The sequence below is a fragment of the Ambystoma mexicanum genome, chromosome 9 (assembly GCF_040938575.1).
Source record: "Ambystoma mexicanum isolate Mex_15411 chromosome 9, UKY_AmexF1_1, whole genome shotgun sequence".
Classification (NCBI taxonomy): Eukaryota; Metazoa; Chordata; class Amphibia; order Caudata; family Ambystomatidae; genus Ambystoma; species Ambystoma mexicanum.
In genome coordinates, this window is record NC_090931.1 from 35,652,482 (window position 1) to 35,675,218 (window position 22,737).

Sequence of the window (22,737 nt, forward strand, 5' to 3'; positions counted from 1 at the left end):
CCGAGTGCAAAGCAAGCAGCCTGGCTGTAGCATTTACATCATAGAAAGCTTTGCTAATGATCTTGGGGCCTCTTTAGAAGCGTGGTCTTTGCACCCTAACAAACTGGAGCAGCGCCATCCTCGCCACTCACTCCCCACCAAAAGAACATGCTTTGAGATGGAGCGTGAGAGCATCTCAGCAGACACCGGGGTACTGCGGCCATGGGCAGGCCTTAAAGCCATTGTATTGGCCCTTCATAAGCTCCCTCCTCAGTAGGTTTCCCTCCATTGGGTCACTTGGATGTGCACTGGTGGACGATGCGCCACCAGAATGTGTGCGGCTTGCAGAAGGTGCAATCTTCCATATATGTACCATAGATCTTCAGGAGCTTAGTGTTAGGAAAGACTTCATAGTTGTATGCAATTTTCCCTCCATGTGTCAACCCCCAAACATTTTGCTGCTGTGTAGACACCATTGACTGACTTTGCCAGAGAAGCACAACCCTCAGCTGCACTCCTCTGGGCTTTCCCTCACTTTTTATGGGGAAACTGGCAAGCCCTTAAGACAGTCAGTACTGGGAGACTTTGTTTCCCTTAGTCCTTTCCTCATGTTGCAACTTTTGTGCAACATGTAACAAGTGTGCAATGTATCTTACCATACAGCACACTTGGGTCTATAGTCATTTCAAAAGGCCCTAGATACTTGCTGGACTTTTTATGAACTGTGCAGATGTGTCATGGACAGGACTGGTGGCAGACTGGTGGCAGCTATCGTTTTGCTTTATTTTTAACCATTTCCTACCATGTTAACCGTGTTTGGCACGAAAAGGGTGGCCTGGCTCCAAAATGGCCATGCCACGAGGTTCTTTGTCCTGTCCTTCGGCCATCTTGCCCCTTCATCTTCCCCAGGTCGAGGCGACCCAGGCCAATCCTTATTTGGTCATGCATTTTCCGGCAAATCCCAATGCTTTCGTGGGCTTCTGCGTGCCTTGTGTGTGTCTCCAGGATGTGGGCTGGGATATCTGGTCCCAATACACATCCTGGGTGCCAGAGAGTCTGGAGTGTCCTGAATGCATGAGACCACCGTGGTCTGTGATTGGTCCATGTATGGAGGGAGTGTTTGTGAGCAGATCTCCCATTGGGTCCTCTCCGTTTTGGCGCGAAGGGAACTTTGGATAAGAGGAGGCTGGAAACACTACTACCATTTCGACCTAAGTTCTCACTGAACAAAGGATAGGATCCAAGTATCCTGCAACTACGAAGCTGAGTCGAGGAACCGCTGGAAGGTTTGGCACCCTGAGCCCGCTGTCGTCCTGTGGGACCCCTCTGCATCTGGTCATCCTAGAAGGTCTGCGAAGACGCGTCGACCCATTGGAATAGCGGGACCAACTATTCTCGGCACCTTCACCAAAACCTGCAAGTTAAGCTTTCTCAGAAGTGTCCCTGGGCCAACCAGTGGCCTGACCATCTTACGTAGGACCTTTGCTCTGTCGCCGTCGTTTCAAGGTGGCCCTCGAAACTTGGTACACCGCTAGCTCTGTGTCCACAGCACCCTCACACCGAATTTCGTACGCTTGGCATTCCCAGGTCAGAAGTGAGACGAGTGCGCCCGGACCGGAGTAAACGTGGTTACCGTGTTGCGGCAACGTCCTTTGCAAGTCTGCTGCATTTGTGACCCTCTTGCCCCTGAAGCCTGCTGCAGTGAAACTGGGGCGATTCATCCACCTGGAGCAGAGAAATCGCCAATGTCCCGTTTGAGAATCCTCGCTGGATCTCAGGAACTAAAAGGGTGCCGAGACGTCCTTTTTGCCGCCTTCGAACCTGCCACCGAATTGGACTAACCTGCCGAAGTTTGGGTCTCCTTGCCTCAGGGACCGGTGAGCATGAGCAGAGTCCATCTTTACGCATGAGTGGCCCCTGGGGGCCCCTCTCCTGTCCACGCCTATTGCGAAATAAGGACTCCATCCCGAACTCTCGAACTGCCTCTGCCTTCAAGTGGAGGTCCTTCTTGAATAGTGGGAACTTATTCTTCATCGCCTTATCAACCTTCCCGAGCTGCTAGAGACCCCTGAAGAGACTGGACAACCGCGTGCATTGGCATACATGTACTATTGAGCACAAGTATCCCCTCTTCTTAGGGCTTGGACTGCCTCTTAGTTAGGTGAATGAATTGGGCCTAAAGATTAACTGAACTGCCCGTTTCCTTCCCCTCTAGGTTGTTAACATATTTCGTGCAGTCACCCTTTTAGACCCCCCACTGGTCGTGTGTGTGTGTGTGTGTAATATATATATATATATATATATATATATATATATATATATATATATATATATATATATATATATAGTATCAAGTGTGATGTATTGGTTTACTTAATGTCACTGATTCTTTGCTATGGTCTATGTTACAAAGGCCTTGTAATGAATGTGTCTTTAGTTTTAATATAAAACCTGTCTGGAGTAATTTGTAAGTGTCCTTGCTCTGTATGCTCACTGAGGTCCTTCAGTCACCCTCACCCCTCCTGAGACTTAGTCTTGACTGCCTGCCATAGCTACCCTGACTGGTCTGGCTTGTCCAGAGGCTACCCTGTTCCTAGAGGACAGAGTTTGGAAATCATTCTTAACACTTATTTTCACAAAGTTACTGTTCTTGACCCAAGCTTCATTTTCTGGGGCATTGCCAAACTTCTATGAGTAAAAGAAGGTCCTATTGAACGAAGCTTTACATACGCCGCTACTCCTGCACTGAAACTGCAGTAAGTGGAAAGGGTATTGAAAATCTTCATTGCTGCCCATTTGTGATAGCCGTCAAGGTTGAGACTCTCGTTGTGGTGCCCTTGGCCTTTACATCATACCTTAAGACTAATGGTTTCATGGTGGCCAGCGAGATGACACCCAACATTCGAGCCTACCTGGCAATCGAGGCAGGGTTGAAACATACAGCAAACACCACTCATTTGCAGGATCGACCCCACTTCCACAGACAGTTATCCCACGGAACAGACATACAACAGGTTAAAGTCACTGCTCTCTGTGCCCCCAAGACTCTGGAACCTCCTCCCCATAAACATCCGACTCACCCCCTTGCTTCTAAAGTTCAGGAAGGAGCTCAAGACCCACCTCTTCAAGGAACATCTCCTTCCTAACATCTAGGTCCACACACCATCCGCTCCCCACCATACCCTAGACTGGGTGATCTGATCCCCACCATGTTACTTGTAGATCGGGTGCCAACAATTGCCCTCCCTCCCCTGTTGTACGAGCCCCACTCCCTTGTTCCTCTGCTCCCTAACCTTGTTCTTCCCCAGATGATGGTAAAGCGCTCCCGTGCTTCCCGAAGCCAGGCCTCTGCTCAATAAATATCCTAATAATTATAACAGTAACTCATCTAGAAAGTACGCATTTGACTCCCTCTAGGCCACGGGTGCACAACATACGGCCCGCGGGCCAGTTGCGGCCGCCATGCTGTTTTGTCCGGCCCGCCCTCCATTAGGAAAGTCTTTGAAACTCTTCTGGGCAGGACAAAACACTGGCCCTCATTGGCTCAGCACACACGCACCATGTAGCTCCTGCGAGCCACGTAGTGCGTGTGTGCTGCACCAATGGAGGGCCAGCACTACGGCTGGTGTGGCCAGTAAGGCTTGATTCTGGACGGCATTTCAGCCTTCCATGCCCACGCCAGCCGTAGTGCCAGAGACCTCGCCAGCGTTCCAGCACGTCCGGTAAGTGGTCTGTTTGGGTGTCGGGTCTGCATGAATGTTTGTTTTTAAGTGCAAATGCAGCGTATGCTGAGATGCGGGGTGTCGGGTCTAGGGGTGTCATGGTATTATTTTTATGACTGTACGATAACCTTCTTGCCAAATGACTGTATATCATGGTTATCGCGGTATAGAAGGTGGAGTTAACTAATCTTAACAAATATTTTCTAAAAGGTCATAAATTGCCAGATCAAACACAAAACTAGGCACCCAAGGCATGAATTGGGATTTTCAACATACTTTCCACTGAAATGCCACCCCTTGCTTCCACCAAACACAAACACATGTGAGGAGAATAGCTTTTCTTAAGTGGTCATTTAGGCTTTTAGCTCGGCTACTGGTGAAGATGAACATGTTGCCATCTTGATAGCATGCATGCCACAGATCAATGGAGGCTGATTATAGTATATGCTTGTGCGCATACACACACGCACTCTTTACGTTACAGCCTTTCCAAATCAGATTGAAAAGCACACTTAACGATATACCGGTATAAACATGTGACGGTTATTATTGCTCAATTAAGTGGTTCACGATATCTTTAACGTTATACCGTTACATTTCTAGTCGTGTCTGCTTGAATGTTTGTTTTTGAGTGTAAGTGCGGTGTATGTTGAGATGAGGGGTGAGGGGGGGGGGGTCAGGTCTGTATGGGTGCATGCTTGAGAGTGTGAATGCCGAGTTGTGGGGGTGGGGGCTTTGGGTCTGTATGGGTGCATGCTTGAGAGTTTGTGTGCCGAGTTGGGACCCGCCCTCCCCCCCATTTACTTTTCGGCCCTCTATAGGTGGCATGTAAGTTGGTTGAGGGGTGGGGGCCAATGTGGCATAGTGCTGCACTCCAAGAGTGAACTCAATAATAAAGCTAAAACAGGCACAGTTAGGAGATGTACATCCTTTGCTTTTTTGAGGAAACCTGACTCAACGAAGGCCATACTCCTCTTGGGCAACCCAAACAGCAAAGTATAGCAGTCCAAAATAATGGAATGTCCAATCAAGGGTCAATACAATATATATTATTTAATTAAACAGACAATATACAATAGAAATAAATTATAACAATGGAAAATGTGTAGTACAAAATGTAAGTTTGAAATACAAATAAAAATCGCTACACTTCAAAAACGTATTCTTTTTCCATGTGTTTAATACAAATTGGGGGTTGAAAAAGCCTCCTGCCACTCCCCTCCTACATTTACTTTTCGGCCCACTATAGTAGGGGTGTCACGGTATTAGTTTTATGACGGTATGATAACCTTCTTGCCAAATTACGGTACATCATGGTTCTCGTGGTATAGCAGTTGGAGTTAACCAATCTTAACAAATATTTTCTAAAAGGTCATAAATTGTCAGATTTATCATCACAAACAAAACCAGGCACCCAGGGCCAGAATTGGGCTTTTCAACATACTTTCCACTGAAATGCCACCCCTTGCTTCCACCAAACACAAACACACGTGTGGAGAGGAGGAGGGGGGGGGAGCCCTGCTGCGACTGGCAAAGCAAACTAAATAGCTTTTCTTAAGTGGTCATTTTGGATTTTAGCTCCTCCACTGTCTACTGGTGAAGATGAACATGTTGCCATCTTTATAACCTGCATGCCACAGATCAATGGAGGCTGACGGTAGTATAAGCTTGTGCGCATATACACACACACACACACACGCTCTCTTTACGTTACAGCCTTTAGTTTACTTGCGGGCCAAAAGGTGTTCATGTAATCAAAGACATGTTACCCTTTGGTATGGCAGCAGGGAATACCCATAGAGATGAGTGAATTTCGCAGTGTGACTTATTATATGTAAATTCAATGATAGAACCAGGCAAATACCCCATTGTCATATGTTTAGCAAACATTATCCATTATAAATATATAAACCCCAAAGTCGCCAACCCAAAGTAAACCCTTTCCCTTCTTGGCACTGTATTTATTCTTCCTATTGCTAACATATTGATTTTGTGTCAGGCACGTGTGGTTTATGCAATGGCATTAAAAACTGCTCCAACTGTAACCACTTGGCAGATGGCACATAAACAGTGCAAGAACAAGACTGCGCAGCACTTGCTTACTGCAGCCTTTCCCAATCAGATTGAAAAGCACACTTAACGGTATGAACGGTATACCGGTATAAACAATGTGACGGTTATTATTGTTCAGTTAAGTGGTTCACGGTATCTTTAACGTTATACTGTTACATCCCTACACTATAGCCATTATGTAAGGTACTTTCGGCCCTCTGTCAGAATCAGTTGTGCCCCCCCTGCACTAGGCCATTCTTCTACTTGCCCCCAAACCTCTCTGCATATCCAGAGTCGAGCAATGAAAATCTAAAAATAAAAGCACAGGTGTGTACACACATTAAGCACTGTGGTCACCCAGGCCGACCACCTGTCGGTACGGATGTGCCTAACACATGGTGTGTGGAAGGGTCAGCAGCCGAGTCTAGGCCCAGCTGCCCACGAGTTCATACTATTGACTGGGCCTACATAACAAGGCCAGCTGCGACCCAGCCAGGAAGTACCAATGAGCGAGCAAAGGATGTCCGCCTAAGGGAAGCATGGAGTAACCTCGCAGGAGCTCCAGAATGGCCAGAAATGAGTCACTCCTGCACAGCGAGGCCAAAGGCCAACAGCAACTTCCTATAAACAGCGAGGAGGCGGCGCGCGGAGGGGCCAGGGATAACCCCCTCCCCCAGCCATGGAAGCTTAGGAAAGATTAAAAAGATTCCATTCCAGTGAGCGCACCCTGGCGTGGTCCACCGCAGCAGAGCACGCCAGGCACATAACGCGGAGGCTGACCTGCACAGGGTGCAGCGCACCACCACTCAAAACACGCATCTGGAAAGCTCCGGGGTTGGTCCTTAAGGGAATAGTCACATATGTTTATCGCCGTACTGTCATGCTTTCTTACTAATTGTCAGGCCTCTCGTAGGTACACAAAGGCTATGCAGTCAAAGAGCACAGTGCAGTGATGTCTTGAGGTGGTGGAATGTATTGTCAGGAATGCGTGCTCGTTAAGGAGTCGAGAGTGCTGGGTGGGCGTGGGCAATCCCGGTGTGTTCCCTACCATCCCGGATGTACAAGAGTGCGCGGGACTGGTCATGAAAGAGCCCAACCTAGCAAGCAACCGAGTGCTCTACAAACACGGATTGGCAAAGCCAGCTATTTTGGCTTTCGTGTAGTCGTGGGACAGGCATTTTCCAGTTACTGCGGTAAGGACCAGGCCATAAGAAGGGTAAAGCTGGGCAGTGTCAGCTTTCTGGGCATAAGTTAGCAGTTTCCCGTCAAAACCTATACAAGAGGCAAAACAGTTGGCTTTGCCAATGCTCGTTTTTGACAGGACTCCAGTGCAAGGACACGCACTTGGCTTATACAATCAAGCGGCTCAAGGCGCTATTACACCAGGAGTAGCTTTACAGTGGCATTTAAGCCATCCCCTCCAGAAGGCAGCATGGAAATAACATGGCTGTCCCTATGAAAGAGCAGAGCTAAATCAGTAGGCAGTGGGCATGTAGCGGGTGGCAATGGGCATTGTGACTAGCATGGCGTGGCGGTGAGGGGGGCTGTCAAGTGATGGCTGAAAAGCCAAATACTAACCGAACGCTGTGTATCCCTCCTGACCTCGCGTGCCAAAAGAGTCTCAGTTCAGCTAATAGCCAAAACCAAAAGGGAGAGACTTCAGAGGGGGGACAAAGCTGTCGATGGCAAGGGGCTAGAGGCAGGAGGAGCGGTTATCGGGGAGTCCAAAAGCGTCAAGCGCCCCCCCCCCCCGCCTCAACCAGCCCCCCTACATGGAGGAAGCCATGGTTTGCTTATTTGCAGGGTACTTGGAACCGGCTAGAGTACCACACCGATATTTGGTTCAACAAGTAAACCTTTCACAATAAGCAACGTAGAAGAAACAGTTACAGAAAACGAGAACGAAAAGTAAAATATAAAAACAAGATAGTGTAATACAGTGCCCACATAGTGACATGTGGTTATATCCTATTTTAAATGAATCGCTTAAACACCTCAGTTAAAAGCAATGTCACGAAGAAAAACGAGCTTAAAAACCCAAGAGAAGCTGGTTTCAGTGAAATCTGAAGAGCAGCCAGCGCCTTATGGCAGAATTCTCCCAGTGAAATCACTTGGAAGTCGCCCAAAGCTTTCCCGAGTACAACACTCCACCCTAAGGCACTCGAGCGTTTCCACCTTGTTTGAGGTTCAGCACAGGGAATACGCTCCCCATCGAGAGTCCGGAAGTTATTCCAAGTTATCAGGCACCGTGCGGTGGCTTCTCCTCTGAGCAACATAGGAAAAGATGCAGGAATTCTTACAATCCTTAGTCGATATCCAACCGTCTATCCATCGTTTTCGTCTTCATTGTGCTTCTTTATTTAATTTGACTTGTAAAGCGCGAACAAGCCCCCAGGCATCCAGGCGCTAACGAACCAGTTACATGGGGCACAGCGGCATAAGGTTACAGAGGAGCAGTCAGCGTACATCGTGCAACAAGTGGGGGGAGGGGGGGAAAGCAGACTTGGAGATACATTTATGAGTGATGACGAGTCTTAAAAGTGATTCTTTCTGTGATAGGAAGTCAGTGGACCTTTCTGAGGGCAGTTGAGATCTGCTCTGAACTGGGAAAATTCAGAGCCAAGCGAAGAGCATCGTTTTGTATAGTCTGGAGTTTCAGGACATTGCAGTAGTGTAGTCTGGCACGCGCCACTAGCGAGCAATGGTTAGACCATTGTCATTGGTGAGGCAGGGTCTATCAGCATTGATATGTTTGGTGGAGGAAGCTGCTGCTGAGGAGATGGCGTTGACTTGGCGGGTGAGGGATAAGGTTGAGTCAAGATACACTCCTAGGGTTTTCACGGAGGCAGAGACTGGGAACACAGCCATCACTGTTGAAGGCGGAGTACAGAGGGAGGGTTTAGTTGCTTCAGTGCTGAAGTTGAACCAATGGTGAGAAGTTCCGTTTTCTCCTCATTGAAGCAGAATCCATGGGTGGGATGGTGGCATAGGTGGAGTTTAGTGTGGCAGGATCATCGTAGGAGGATCCAGATAGGGGAAGGAGGATTTGTGCGTCATCAGTATAGTTTGTGTAGGCGATGCCAAGGGAGTCTAGGAGATCGAAGAGGGGCTTTGCGAAGATGTTTTATAGCGAGGGGGACACGCAGGACTCTTGTGGCACCCCGCAGTTAATGGGGAGGGTGATGAACAGGCATTTTCTGCAAAGACTTTCAGAACTCCACCCTCGAGAAAGGAGGCAATCCAGAAGGCAGCTTCCATAGAAAAAAAGGCTGAGGAGATGAGATGTTGGCATAAGATGCCATGATCAGCCAGGTCAAAAGCAGCAGGCAGATCAAGAAGGAGGAATAAGGCTAACTTTCCCCCCTGTCTCCGATTTCATATAGCTGGATTTTCAGGTCCACGAGCACCGATGCCGTGCCATGTCCTAGACGGAAAACAGATTGATGCATGCCAAGGATTTGCTTAGACGCAAGATGTTGAATTTGGATGTAGGCCGCCCTGTCGAGAATTTTGAGGAGGAAGGGAATCGTAGTGATGGACCGGTAGTTGTTGGGTGAGTTAGGAGGAAGGGTGTTTTAATTTGTATTTTTTTTATTATTTTTTTTTTTTAGATGCAGGAGGACCCAGGCTTCCTTTTAGCAAGCCGGATCAGCCCAGAGGTGAAGAAGTGTTAATGAAAGTAGTGATGAAGGGGGCTAATGTTTCGGCACATTCTTTGTTCAAGGGGGCAGGGCAGACATCACCTTTATAGCATGACCGCTCGAGGCATAGGAGAATGCGCAGCGATTCCTGTAAGGTAATTTTGTTGAATGTGAACAGGGGGACTCTAGACTTATTTAGGATGGGGCAAAAACAAAGAGGTAATGGCTGGAAGGTTTAGAATGAATCTTAACCTCTGGCATTACTCTGGGCAACCCTCCAGACCATAGTTCTTTGACTGCCAAGCCATTACAGAAGGGGAAAGACCATATGCAAATCAGGTTTGGGCCCAACCCAAAAGGGGCAGTCCAGCCCAAACTGCTATGTTACATCCCTTCCGCACGAGACCACATGCATCCCCAAACATTTTCAGCCTTTTTGAGCCTCATCAGTGAGGAGTAGGTTGGGTCTCTAGGCCCAGCAGGCACAAGACCCACGTCTGAGCATACCTGTCCCACTCGGGGTGACAAAGCAAATACAAAGAGGTGATGGCTGGAAGGTTTAGAATGAATCTTACCCTCTGGGCAACCCTCCAGACCATCGTTCATTGCCTGCCAAGCCCTTATAGAAGGGGAAAGACCATATGCAAATCAGGCTTGGTTCCACCCCAAAAGGAGCAGTCCAGCCCAAACTGCTAGGTCAGTTTGGGGAGCGCTCAGTGAGCTCCCTCATATTATGCTCACGGGTTAGAGAAAAGGACCACAAGCGTGGCAGCCACCTTGGTTAACATATCTCAACAATAACGCTGCAGCCTGCACAAGCAGGGAATCTTCATTGTGTGGCATATCTTGCTTGTCGCAGTACCAGAGCAACATAGGATGCACAGGACACCTTCCTTGTCGCAGTACTTTTGGCACTGGCATCGAGAGAACTTTTCAGTGCAGTTTATCAGCACAGTGGAGTGTAAGTGGTTTACTGGCCTAGTGCATTAAGCCCCCTGTAACAGTTTCTCAGAGCAGGAGTGAAGACTGCTTAGCGAATAAGGGCAAGGTTTTTGACTGTTGCAGAGGTGGGAGGAGGTCAGTGACAGTGCACCCTCCCAAAACCTTCCTGCCGAAAGCAGGGGCACCGACTACTCCCTGGAGAGATTGGAGGCAATATTGGGAGTATGAAGGAATGGCTCCCAAGAAGAAAAATGTGTTTGCTCTGAACTCTTGGGCGGGATGTTCAAAAGAAATATATAGAAATGCTGCAAATAATCGACGCTCGTGTATGTGGAGACTTGGACGAGTACCAGAAGACTTTAACTGAATGCCTACTATACACCCAAGACACATATAGCAATAAACCATTATAACTTTTAACCTCGAAAGCAAGATGACAACCAGTCAGTGGAGGACGATGTCAGCAGCTTGAGGACATTAGCAAGTATGTGTGAATTCACTGTCAGATTGGGGGAGAGATCAAGGTACAAAGGATTTGCGGATGTGTGGGAATCCTACCTTGGAGGAAGCAATAGAGATTGCCAAAAAAGAAAAGCGACATGGCAGAACAGAGCAAAGCAGAGAAGTATTGAACATGGGGTCAGGTGAAATTGGTCACCAAAAGAAACAAGACAAGGCAGTTCAAAGAAGGTGGATCCCAACAAAGAAATCGAAGTTAGAGGGGAGAAGAAGAAAGCTTTGGGGTTGCGAGATGGCGAGAAAGGGAAATTAAACGGTGTGGTCAAACAGATCACTTCGCCAGCTCCAAGTTGTGCCCTGCCAGCAATCAGAAGTGTTCGAATTGTGGCCTTAAGGGTCATATGTCAGTGACGTGGCGGCGGAAGAAGAAGAAAGTAATGAGTTCAGGAAGGTAAGGAGGATGAGAGCTAAGATGACGAAGACTATGTAGTAGCTGTGCAGGAGGCCAAGAAGACTTCCCATATGAAATGTCCCAGCTGCAAGATTAGAATTGAAGGTGGATAGTTGCTCACCTTATTCGATCTTGCCCAAGAACAGATGGAAGAGGCTGCAGGAGGCTGGCCTTAGGAGTCCATGTAAACGTTCGAACATCAAGGCCCCTGGAGGATATGAGGGTTCCGGAATTGTCATGAAGGGGATGGTTCAGGGCGCGGTGGAATATAAAGGAAGGTTGCCTGAGATTAACGTGTAGGAGGCAAATAAAGGAGTAGACATACTAGGGTGGCGTGATCAAGACGTTTTGGAGATCAGGCTTTAGCCCAAAAGCGATATACCAGTGTTTGTAGACAACAATGCCACCAAAGAACAATTTCCAGGAGGTATGTAACGAGAAGGTGGGTTGTTTGCAAGGATTTGCTCACAAGATTGTGTTGAAGTCTGAATAGAGACCTGTATGCCACAAGCTGAGGCACATTCTGATGTCGATCAGAGAGGAAGTAGAAACTGAACTGGAGGGACTCCTTGAAGGGGGCCTAATTAAGTGAGTGGGTCAGTCCTCAAGACGAATGGCAAAATCAGGATGCGTGTAGACCTCAGTGGCATCTATAACTTTATGGTGGACACATTTTCGCTGCCTATGATCGCCGAAATGCTGAACACTGTCAGAGATGCTGTAATGTTCACGAGCCTTGACTTGGCAGCGGATTGGATACAACTTATGGAGGATTACCAAACCCTGGCGATGCTCATTATGCTATTTGAACTTTTCTGCCATTGTAGCAAGCCGTTTGGTTTAGCTTCAGCAGGGTCCCAGAGAGGGATGAATAAGATACTCAAATGGGTTGATGGTACACTGGTGTACCCAGGTGACATGTTGGTGTATGGGAGGAATACCTTTGAGCATGATAGGAGGCTGCGTGAGGTATTGAGCCGAGAGACAAAGGGTTGATAATTGAGCCAAGTAAAGGTCAGAGTGAAAGAAGTGGAATATCTTGGACATGTGGCAAGTGGAGACGGGCATCGTCCAAAGGTGGACACCATTCAAGCTTTTAGAGAGGCACCAGTATCCAGGAACAAGGAAAATATCAGGGCATTTTTAGGTCTTACAGAGTTTTATAATAAATCCGTTACAAATGTTGCTGTGTTGCCAGAACCTATTTGTAGGTCCGGCAAAACAGCCCCATGCCCGCCTCCTCCTTGAGAGGGGCAGAGCCAATGAAGCCAATGGGAGGAAACCATGATTTTATGTGCCACTCAGACATGATCCTGAAATGCCACAGGAGTAGAACACTTCCTCAAGATAAAGCTGCCAAGAAAGATTCTCCCCCACGGTAGAACCACAGGTGTGGACCCCAGACCTGGACAAACTTGGAGTAGGATTTGCAAAGTGGCCAGAAATCTAATCAGCCACCATCTGAAAATCCAGTCGGACTTGAGCAGAGTCAGTCACCCAGGCCCGCCCGCCAGCCTTGGCAGTGCTTTTCTATCCATTATATCCAACTAAAACGTATTGAAAGGCAAAGTAGGAAGGAAGAGAGGAAAAGGGGCAGTGGTACTGTAGAAACACGGAGGCAGAAAAGCCTAAAATTGGGAGGAGTTGCTTAATGACTTGCTTCCGATGGGATCTTCTGGGGGAAGGCGGTGGGAGAATAACAGGAGAACCCACTGGTCTTCCTTTCTCATAGTAGCAGGCAGCAAGGGCTACTCCAGGACTTAGCAATGCAGTTATTGGAAATGCATGGAAAGCTAGCTTCAACAGTAAATGACTGATGTGCCCGCAGCTGGAGTCAGGCAATCCGCTCTACAGAATCACCCACTTCATTTAGCAAAACCACCGAAAAACATGTCTTGTGCGTGCACCCCGTCCCTCTGCTTTCTCCCAGCATGCACTGGTGGAAGCACAGGTCTGTGCCCAGCAAAGATCAGAGGGAAGGGAGTCAGTCGGTCGGACTGTGGAATCCACAAGCAGAGCCAAGAAACCTCCCATCAGGCACTAGGGGCAGTCCTCGCTTTATTCGTATTGACTTCTCAGCAACAGTGCCCCCATGGTGCTTGAACTTTGGCAAGGGCGCTGCATACCTGAACCAAAGTGGACGGGGGCAGCAGATTCCAGGCGCTCCGTGAGACTCAGACTGCCCCCACACCCCCTGTGTGATAAACAGGTCTGTAAGGGGCACACTGCCAAGGACCCCCCCCCCGGGGCTGGTCGGGGTTCCTTCTCACACGTCTTGCGTTTCACTCCCGAGTCTTTCTTGAGGGAGAATGCGCTGGGCTGGCATGTCTTGGACAGCTGGGCCAGGCCGCACCTCCCGATGCAGCGGTCCGTTTGTGGCAATGCCAGCGAGCCCACCACAAGCCACCCTGTTCTGCTCAGCACCCAGATAGCAGTTCACAGGAGATGCGCCGGGCATGACAGCCGGCGCCAGGCATGGTAGCTCAGCTGCCTGCTCAGGACCGTGCCCGCTTCTCTGTGTGTGACAGATGGCAGCCTGTGCCGGTGTGTGGAACCTGCCAACTGACTCGGCTCTCACCCACAACGGGCTCTCTTGCATAATGGACATTCCTCGCGGCCAGTGCACAGAAGGCAATACCAGGGGCCACGGCCATTTCCACCCATTGACGTCTCACAACACATTGCCCACATTCCTGAGCGGCTGAGCACTCCACGCGAGAGCACCAGGGCCACAGCTGAAACAGGGCTTGCACCACAAGCGAAGAGCGCGCCATCGTTCATGGCAGGCCAACAGCATCTCCCCAATGAGCCCCCGAACACTCGGCACTCCCTGCCCCAAAGGCCACCCACCTTACGAGGTACAGACACCATACAAGCAAGTCACACAAGTGGAGAACATTTTCAGCCAAGTCTGCTTGGACTGGGCACAAACCATGATTAAAGAGTGCCCACCCCCCCTTCCACTCAACTGGGTTAGTATTCAGGGATCCTTCTCAAAAGCACGAGAGCTACACAGTATATGCCCAAATTCTTGGGCATAAACCCCATGTGATGAGAAAGGCGGGGAGTGTCAAACTGTACTGAGTACAAACCCCATGTGATGAGAAAGGCGGGGAGTGTCAAACTGTACTGAGTACTCCACTTGCAGATATACTTAGTAACTAGGTAGGCGTAGGCCAACACTGGTATCGGGCTCTGCTTCCAAGAGTCTTAAGAAGCTATTTTATATCATGATTTGACAATGGTGAACAGGTCCAAGGTTGGTGGTAAGTATGGTGGGCTGGCACCACGCACAGCTTACCACTAGGGGGCGAACCTCCGCACACAACCAATGTCCTAGGTGATGTCATGGATAGGCACATCACAGACACGTCGCACTAGCTAGGCCTCGGTTTCCCTAAGTCAATCTGTGTTGTAAAGCGAGTTGGCCTTCTTCTGTCTCACTGGCCACCAAGGCATGCTGATGTTGCTGTACCCATCATGGACAGCTCAAGAGGATGTGTATGTGTGTGGGAGTGTTCTGTGAATGGCAGTTGGGGGCCTGAGCAATCTTAACCACCTTAGTAATAGAAAGCCCTGCCCAAAAGGACGTCATGGCGTGGGGACCCTGGTACATTGCTCGGCCTTCTGAAGTTACGCCACTTCCCCTGCTGAATTTCATTTTTTCAGATCAACCCTTATTCCCCCCCCCCCCTTAGCCCCAAGGAGGCAAACCCAGAGAATACAAAATCCGGAATGTAATGTTACGGTTCTTGATTTAGTTGATGCACCTCCGGCAGCAATCTGTGTGCAAGCTGCAGGCCACAGCATATGCACCCTTCATGTGCCTGCAAATAGTCCTTATAGGGCCGATACACTGAGTATCAGTGAGTATCAGCGGGTCGCATAGCCACCAGTGGGCGGAAGCCCCAGGTGAGCCTTCACCAGCAGGTGGATCCCAGAGGTCCAGGATGGTGGCATGCGCAGAAGGAAGCAAGCCTCTGGATTAGGCAAGCAGCCCCTCAACTCCCCACACCTAAAAGCAGACTGGCATTGCCTTTGCAAACCATGTTTGAGCAAGGCTTTTGTGCAGTGATAAACAATAGGATCCATTCAGGTAGAACAATTTGCCCAGGAACACACAGATTAGTGTTACTGGGAAACCAAGCTGTGTGCACAGGTTTTCCAGCTGCAGCAGCTTTTGTTCCGAGTAAAGGATGGATTCTTGGCAAGCTCTGGCTTTTCGTCTCCCACCACACTGCATTCGTATACAGTGCAAGCATAAAACCAGAGAACAATCCGGCGTGAGCCTCTGGCATGGCCAGTGCAGCGGTCTTTCAAATGCACGCGTCATAACATCATCAGCTCGGACCCTAAACGGCTGACCCAATGACCCAAAGGGGGCTTTCTGATTCATGAACTAAATGCTTATGAAGTCTTCAACACAGGAGTTGGTTTTTCGCTGGTCTAGTGAAGCCATTAACACTGTTATATAATTCAGAATGATTCTGCTACACATTTGAGCAAATAAGTATTCTGCAGTCTCTCTAGAAACCTATTACAGAGAGACCGTTCAGGTTATACCTACCATCTAGGGTAGTATATTGATTAAGTTTGGTATAATCTGTTTTTCTCCCCTACATCTTTCCTTTTTTACTACCTGTGACCTACTTTGGAGGCACGTTTTTCTCCCTTCACATCACACTTAACTTTTACCTTTCTTTTTCCAAACCAAGATTGGGGTTTTGTTGACCACTGATCTGAGAAATTTCAGCCCCAAGTGGGGGAACCTTGTATTTTCATGTGCTCGTTATAGTGGGCTGTACACTAGAGATTGTGTGTCGACAGTGTTTTCTTAGATTTATTTTCTTTGTATCATTGCTCTCTCGTTGTATTGTTTAAATACAGAACAATCATAATTCATGATCTATTTAAATGTTATGATTTGTTGTTTCATTGAACAAGTTACATACCAAATGAGGTGATAAGGGTCTGACTCAGCCCAGGCCCGATGAGGGATATTTCACCAACATTGCATTCGTTCACATAGTTTAGTGTGCCCAGCTGCTTGCGAACATATAAACATACAGCAAGTTGTATCAACAGAAGTTCTAAGAAAACGCTCCTTCGGTGTAACTGCCGGTAGAGAAGTGGTAATTTGTTTTCAACACAAACACGTGCTCTGCTTGAAGTGCAGCAGGTGACAGCGGGTAGGGGGGGTGTCCCCCTTCTCACAGTTGCTGATCCTGCTTTGCCAGCCCTCAGGGGACAATAATTACCGGGCAAACACAGGCGGGGTTTAAGACTATTTCGGGCAGCTTGCTAGCCCTCGGCATCAATGATCCCCAACAGGTTGCTGTCACCCCCACGGATTTTTTCAGTAGTCCGTCCATCTGGGGGAAGAGTGCCAGTCTCACACATGTATCCAGTGCAGCAGCGTATTAACAGGCTTAGAGGGCTGTGAGCGAGGTCAAAGTTCATAGGTAGGAAGGCTTATGTGGCCAGACCCTCGGGCGCCTTCCTAACACCCAGCCCTTGAGGCCAGCCAGAACAATGGGCCGCAAACTCACTAATGCAACAAAGGCCGAGTCTGACACAGGCCCAGCTGGAGGGCACAATGATCGAAAGCTCGGGGGATGGGCTGCGCCTGGCACCAGCGGCGCGAGGGGAGCGCATTCATGCCCCCGACCAAGTGGGATCGACTCAACAAAACAGGCTTGTTCACACACGTGCATCAGAGCGCCCCACGCACTGGCCGCCCATTCCGTCCTGACCCACGCGTCCTCCTGCCAGCCGCACGCTCTCCAATTATTATACACCCAACATCTCGTGCCCACCCCGCCACTCCATCCCCCTGGCCTCACTATGCCCTACCCTCCACCGCTTCTGCCCCATGACCCCTTTCTGCTAACACCATCCCTTTCTAAATACCCCCTCCCCTCCCTTACTGTTCTTCCCAATCTCCTCCTGCACTGCCCCCCCGAGCCCCTTCTGCCAAGCTCACCTTCCTCTTGCACTGCCCTTCTTTTACTGTCCACCACACAGCAATGACGCCCGAGCCACTTTCTTCCCTGAAAACGGACCCCCTGGCCCAACCAAATTACCTTTGCTTCCCTCACATTTGTGCACCCCATTACAGGACTAATGCCCCCTACTGCAATGTTTGCATATCCCGGCCTAATGCCCCCGTGTCTGTTAGCACCCGCATCTTGTGCCATGATGCGCTAGTATTAATGTGGTAACACCTAGCCAGACACGCCCATACTAAAACTTCTCCCCGCTTCCTAACGCACACCTCATCTCGCTCCCAACTCAATCACCCCTTCACAGAGCCCTCCACCTCTCTATCCACCCTTCTTCCTACCCAGAACTCACGTTGCCCCGCCCCTCTCTAGCCACCACTTTCGCCCTGCCCACCACTCCTGCAAGGGCATCCTTCCATTCTGCCCCGCACCACAGATCCCCCTAACCATATTGGACTGCCCGAACGCCCCTCCCCCCTCCCATCTGCTATCACGGGTGGCGGGGCTCCGCGGAAGGGACTGGAGTGAACAGGGAGCATTTCCTAATGTCCCCATTTCCTGCCCCGCTGTGGAGACTTTGCCAGGATATGTCATTAAGGAGCATTGTGTGTAAGGAGGAAGCGCTGCCAGGAGTAAACATTCATTACATCGGGGGCTCCACGAATCATATGTTTGGTCCAAATACTAACGAGTGTGGAGAACGTTCATCAAAACCACCACATAGGAAACCTACAAGCGGGTGTGCGCCCCCAGGGGGCGATGAAATGCTGGCGGGGATTCCCCCCAAATACCCGGAGGCCCCCTCAGTAGCCAGATTCCAATGGGGGGCGGGGGTTGTGTGGCGTCAAGAGTAATGTCAATGCACAGATGCTTAAAGGGGTGCGCTCACCAACAGGAGATGTGGGGTTAAGCACCCACAATATCATGGCACTGAACTGTGTGTGGGATTACACAATAAAATGCAAACTCACACGATCCAAATGAGATATAAAGCACACTCACTTGATGACACTCGCCCCCCCACCACCAAGGAAGCCAGCGCGCCCCCCAACCACCAAGGTGGCCGGGCGAGCGCAACGCTCGCCCTCCACCACCACCAAGGTGGCCGGGCGAGCGCAATGCTCGCCCTCCACCACCACCACCAAGGTGGCCGGGCGAGCGCAACGCTCGCCCTCCACCACCACCACCAAGGTGGCCGGGCGAGCGCAACGCTCGCGTACCACCACCACCAAGGTGGCCGGGTGAGCACAACGCTCGCGTACCACCACCACCAAGGGTGGCCGGGTGAGCACAACGCTCGCGTACCACCACCACCAAGGGTGGCCGGGCGAGCACGATCTAGTGTCAGTGGGACATGTCCCTCACAATAGCAGGGTATGAGGGACCTTTTCATAGCTGTGAGGTAGGCACCCTCTCCATTGGGGTGGGGTGGGGTGGGGGGGGGGGGGAGTCTTCCACAGACTCTAATGTACTTAAACCCTGCACTCATCATCTCTTAAGTAGAACTCCATCAGTGTGTGCAATGAGTCGTCAGAATCTACACCCCCCCCCAAATCGTCACCTTGCTCAGACAGCACCTCCCAGCAACAGGCTCAGCCCCCCCTGGGCCCCCAGGCTCACCTCCCAGCAGCGGGCTGAGCCCCCCCCTGGGCCCCCAGGCTCACCTCCCAGCAGCAGACTCAGCCCCCCCTGGGCCCCCAGGCTCACCTCCCAGCAGCAGGCTCAGCCCCCCCCACTCTCTCACCTCCCAGCAGCAGGCTCAGCCCCCCTTGGGGCCCCAGGCTCAGCCCCCCCCACTCTCTCCCCTCCCAGCAGCCGCAGGCTCAGCCCCCCCTGGGCCCCCAGGCTCACCTCCCAGCAGCAGACTCAGCCCCCCCCACTCTCTCACCTCCCAGCAGCAGGCTCAGCCCCCCTGGGCCCCCAGGCTCACCTCCCAGCAGCAGGCTCAGCCCCCCCTGGGCCCCCAGGCTCACCTCCCAGCAGCAGGCTCAGCCCCCCCCCCCCACTCTCTCACCTCCCAGCAGCAGGCTCAGCCCCCCTTGGGGCCCCAGGCTCACCTCCCAGCGGCAGGCTCAGCCCCCCCCACACTCTCCCCTCCCAGCAGCCGCAGGCTCAGCCCCCCCTGGGCCCCCAGGCTCACCTCCCAGCAGCAGGCTCAGCCCCCCACTCTCTCACCTCCCCCCACTCTCTCACCTCCCAGCAGCAGGCTCAGCCCCCCACTCTCTCACCTCCCCCCACCTCCCAGCAGTGGGCTGAGCCCCCCCTGGGCCCCCAGGCTCACCTCCCAGCAGCAGACTCAGCTCCCCCCCAGGCCCCCAGGTTCACCTCCCAGCAGCAGGCTCAGCCCCCCCCCGGGCCCCCAGGCTCACCTCCCAGCAGCAGGCTCAGCCCCCCCAGACCCCCAGGCTCACCTCCCAGCAGCAGGCTCAGCCCCCCCACTCTCCCACCTCCTAGCAGCAGGCTCAGCCCCCCCGGGCCCCCAGGCTCACCTCCCAGCAGCAGGCTCAGCCCCCCCGGGCCCCCAGGCTCACCTCCCAGCAGCAGGCTCAGCCCCCCCACTCTCCCACCTCCAAGCAGCAGGCTCAGCCCCCCCCCCGGCCCGCAGGCTCACCTCCCAGCAGCAGGCTCAGCCCCCCCACTCTCCCACCTCCTAGCAGCAGGCTCAGCCACCCCACTCTCTCTCCCCCCCCTAGGCCACCAGGCTCACCTCCCAGCAGCAGGCTCAGCCCCCCCACTCTCCCACCTCCCAGCAGCAGGCTCACCCCCCCTGGGCCCCCAGGCTCCCCTCCCAGCAGCAGGCTCAGCCCCCAGGCTCACCTCCCAGCAGCAGGCTCAGCCCCCCACTCTCCCACCTCCCAGCAGCAGGCTCAGCCCCCCCACTCTCCCACCTCCCAGCAGCAGGCTCAGCCCCCCCCACTCTCCCACCTCCCAGCAGCAGGCTCAGCCCCCCCCTCTCCCACCTCCCAGCAGCAGGCTCAGCCCCCCCCACTCTCCCACCTCCCAGCAGCAGGCTCACCCCCCCTGGGCCCCCAGGCTCCCCTCCCAGCAGCAGGCTCAGCCCCCAGGCTCACCTCCCAGCAGCAGGCTCAGCCCCCCCTGGGCCCCCAGGCTCACCTCCCAGCAGCAGGCTCAGCCCCCCCGGGCCCCCAGGCTCACCTCCCAGCAGCAGGCTCAGCCCCCCCCTGGGCCCCCAGGCTCACCTCCCAGCAGCAGGCTCACCCCCCCCTGGGCCCCCAGGCTCACCTCCCAGCAGCAGGCTCAGCCCCCCCACTCTCCCACCTCCCAGCAGCAGGCTCAGCCCCCCCTGGGCCCCCAGGCTCACCTCCCAGTAGCAGGCTCAGGCTGAGCCCCAGCACCGCTCCGCTCTGCGCCGGCGCCATCTTGACTCTGGCCTCCGAGGCTCGGACACCGGCGGTTGCCAGGGCGCGAGGAAAGCAAGCTAGACGCCCCTTCAAAACAAGCCCAAAACTAGCTGACTCCCATCCCAGCAAGCCGAGCCAGCACATGCACACCGACAACGAAGTGGATAGCGCACAAAAGTAAGAAACAGCATAACAACATACACAGAAGTACACAGACATAGTTGGCTCAAATACAAATACTTCATTATAATTGCATTTCTTTGACAATTAGTATCTCTTTTATTTTAATTCACTTTAATTTCTTGTATGCATACAAAGGCTCTATAAAGATCATTATTAGTGGTGCAAAACTAGGTGACACAAATATGGGGGGGGGGGGGGGCGGGTCCCCAAACAAGTCAGGGTTGAAATGCTCAACCGGTGTAAGTAAGCATTTATTTTTTACCAAGCGGTTTGCATTAATGAAAAAGATGACATTATGCAAGTTTCAGAGAAGGTTTATCCCAAAAAAGGTTTGCATTAAGTTATCGAACACCCTGAAAAAATAATATGTTAAACGGTTCCAAAACAGCTCGCAAAAACTTCCAAAGACACGTTTTTTGCTGTGTGATTTTCTTTGAGTACATTTCATCATCCTTTGTTGCTATAGCTTAAAATCAATTGATTAAAAAAACACATAGAAAGGAAATAGTCTGCTAGCACACAACCCCCCCCCCCCCCACCACCCCCTCATCGGCACACTCACACATTGCAATATTCCAACATGACAGTTCTGCGGTCTTCCTTAAAGTGTCCACTCAGAACTTTAAACAGATAACTATAACAATGTTCTACTTAACCCTTCTCCATTAATTAAAGTTTAACAATAATAATATTATCACGTTTTTATCTAGCACTTCGTGGCAGATACTGCCAGGGCTGAACTGGCCCACCGGATTTACTTCCCTTATCTAAGAGCTGTAGTAAGTGTTAACACTTCCCAACTTCATGTTCTTAATGGCAAGGTAGTCAGGACATATATCCATTTTGCCCGCTAATGCACCCCTCTCTCCTTCTTGAGGCTGGGCTTAGAATATATGACAGTGCATCTTCCCCGGAGCCTAGACTACATACATATCTCAAGTCAAGGAGAAATTGAATCCAACGTGGGAAAGATCCTTTGCCGAGGCTCTAGTTGATGCAGAACAGTGATGCAGAGTGCCAAAAGACATCAATATAGAAGTTGCCAAGTTCAAAAACTGCCTGATTCGACAAGAAGAAAAGAAGGGTGCATTAGCAGGCAAGAATCTATATATGTCCTGAAGAAGGCCAACATTTGAATAATTGGGAAGTAATTTCTATGACTATACCAGTTCAAGGGTCTGAAACACAGATGTGTCGACAGATAGATGTTTGTGAGGCTTGTGGGTGTTATTGTTTGACAGTCGGATTAAGGGTATCTGTTATAGTGCAGAGCACTTTATGGCTGCTCTAAATGATTCAGTTGATGTGTCTAAAAATATAGAACTTAGAACAGCGATAGGACAGATATCATTGGAACTCTATTAACTTTCAGGGATACCAATCCTTTGTGGGAAGAATTTTCAATCGTATCATGCAAGTACACTTGAGATGGTGAGAAGGAAAGATGTATAGATTCACTTATTAACCCCTATCACTTTAAAATGAAGGCTTCATTCTATTTTTATGTGATTTTAGTGAAATGTGATGTGCACAACTTGCTGTAATGAATACAAATTGGATTTGAATTCATTTTAGAGCACCCTGATGCATTTGACCTAATTAGCGATATCATCACTCACTTGTTCCTATTAGCTGGTTGGTAGTGCATGCAAGCAAGAGACAACATACCTTTATTGAGAAGACATCACTCATAGTTCAACTACCTAATTGTACGCACTTAGCATGAGAGGGGGTGCTTTTATCTTCAAAAGACATCAATCCCAGCTCAGCTTCAAACATTTTGTTGTCAAATACAGTCTGTTCAACAGGAGAGATATCACCCACAGGCGCAGAGTGCAGGGGTAGAAAATAGGCAAATTCCCACTCAGTGCTTTGGCAAAGGGGGCAAGAACATCACTTTGCCACCGTAGATGTGTTTATAGGTTTCATTTTTCTGATTCTATA

At 50.7% G+C, this 22,737-nt stretch overlaps 1 protein-coding gene across 1 annotated transcript in view; it reads right to left on the reverse strand.

The window, feature by feature from the left end:
• The window catches only part of JAM3 (junctional adhesion molecule 3), a 198,797-nt gene extending 178,097 nt beyond the window's left edge, over window positions 1-20,700 (reverse strand). The window contains exon 1 of the mRNA XM_069614115.1: window positions 20,571-20,700. Within this exon, the coding sequence (XP_069470216.1) occupies window positions 20,571-20,628 (58 nt within the window). The 5' untranslated portion in view covers window positions 20,629-20,700. The remainder of the gene's footprint in view (window positions 1-20,570) is intronic.
• Window positions 20,701-22,737: the final 2,037 nt, after the last annotated feature.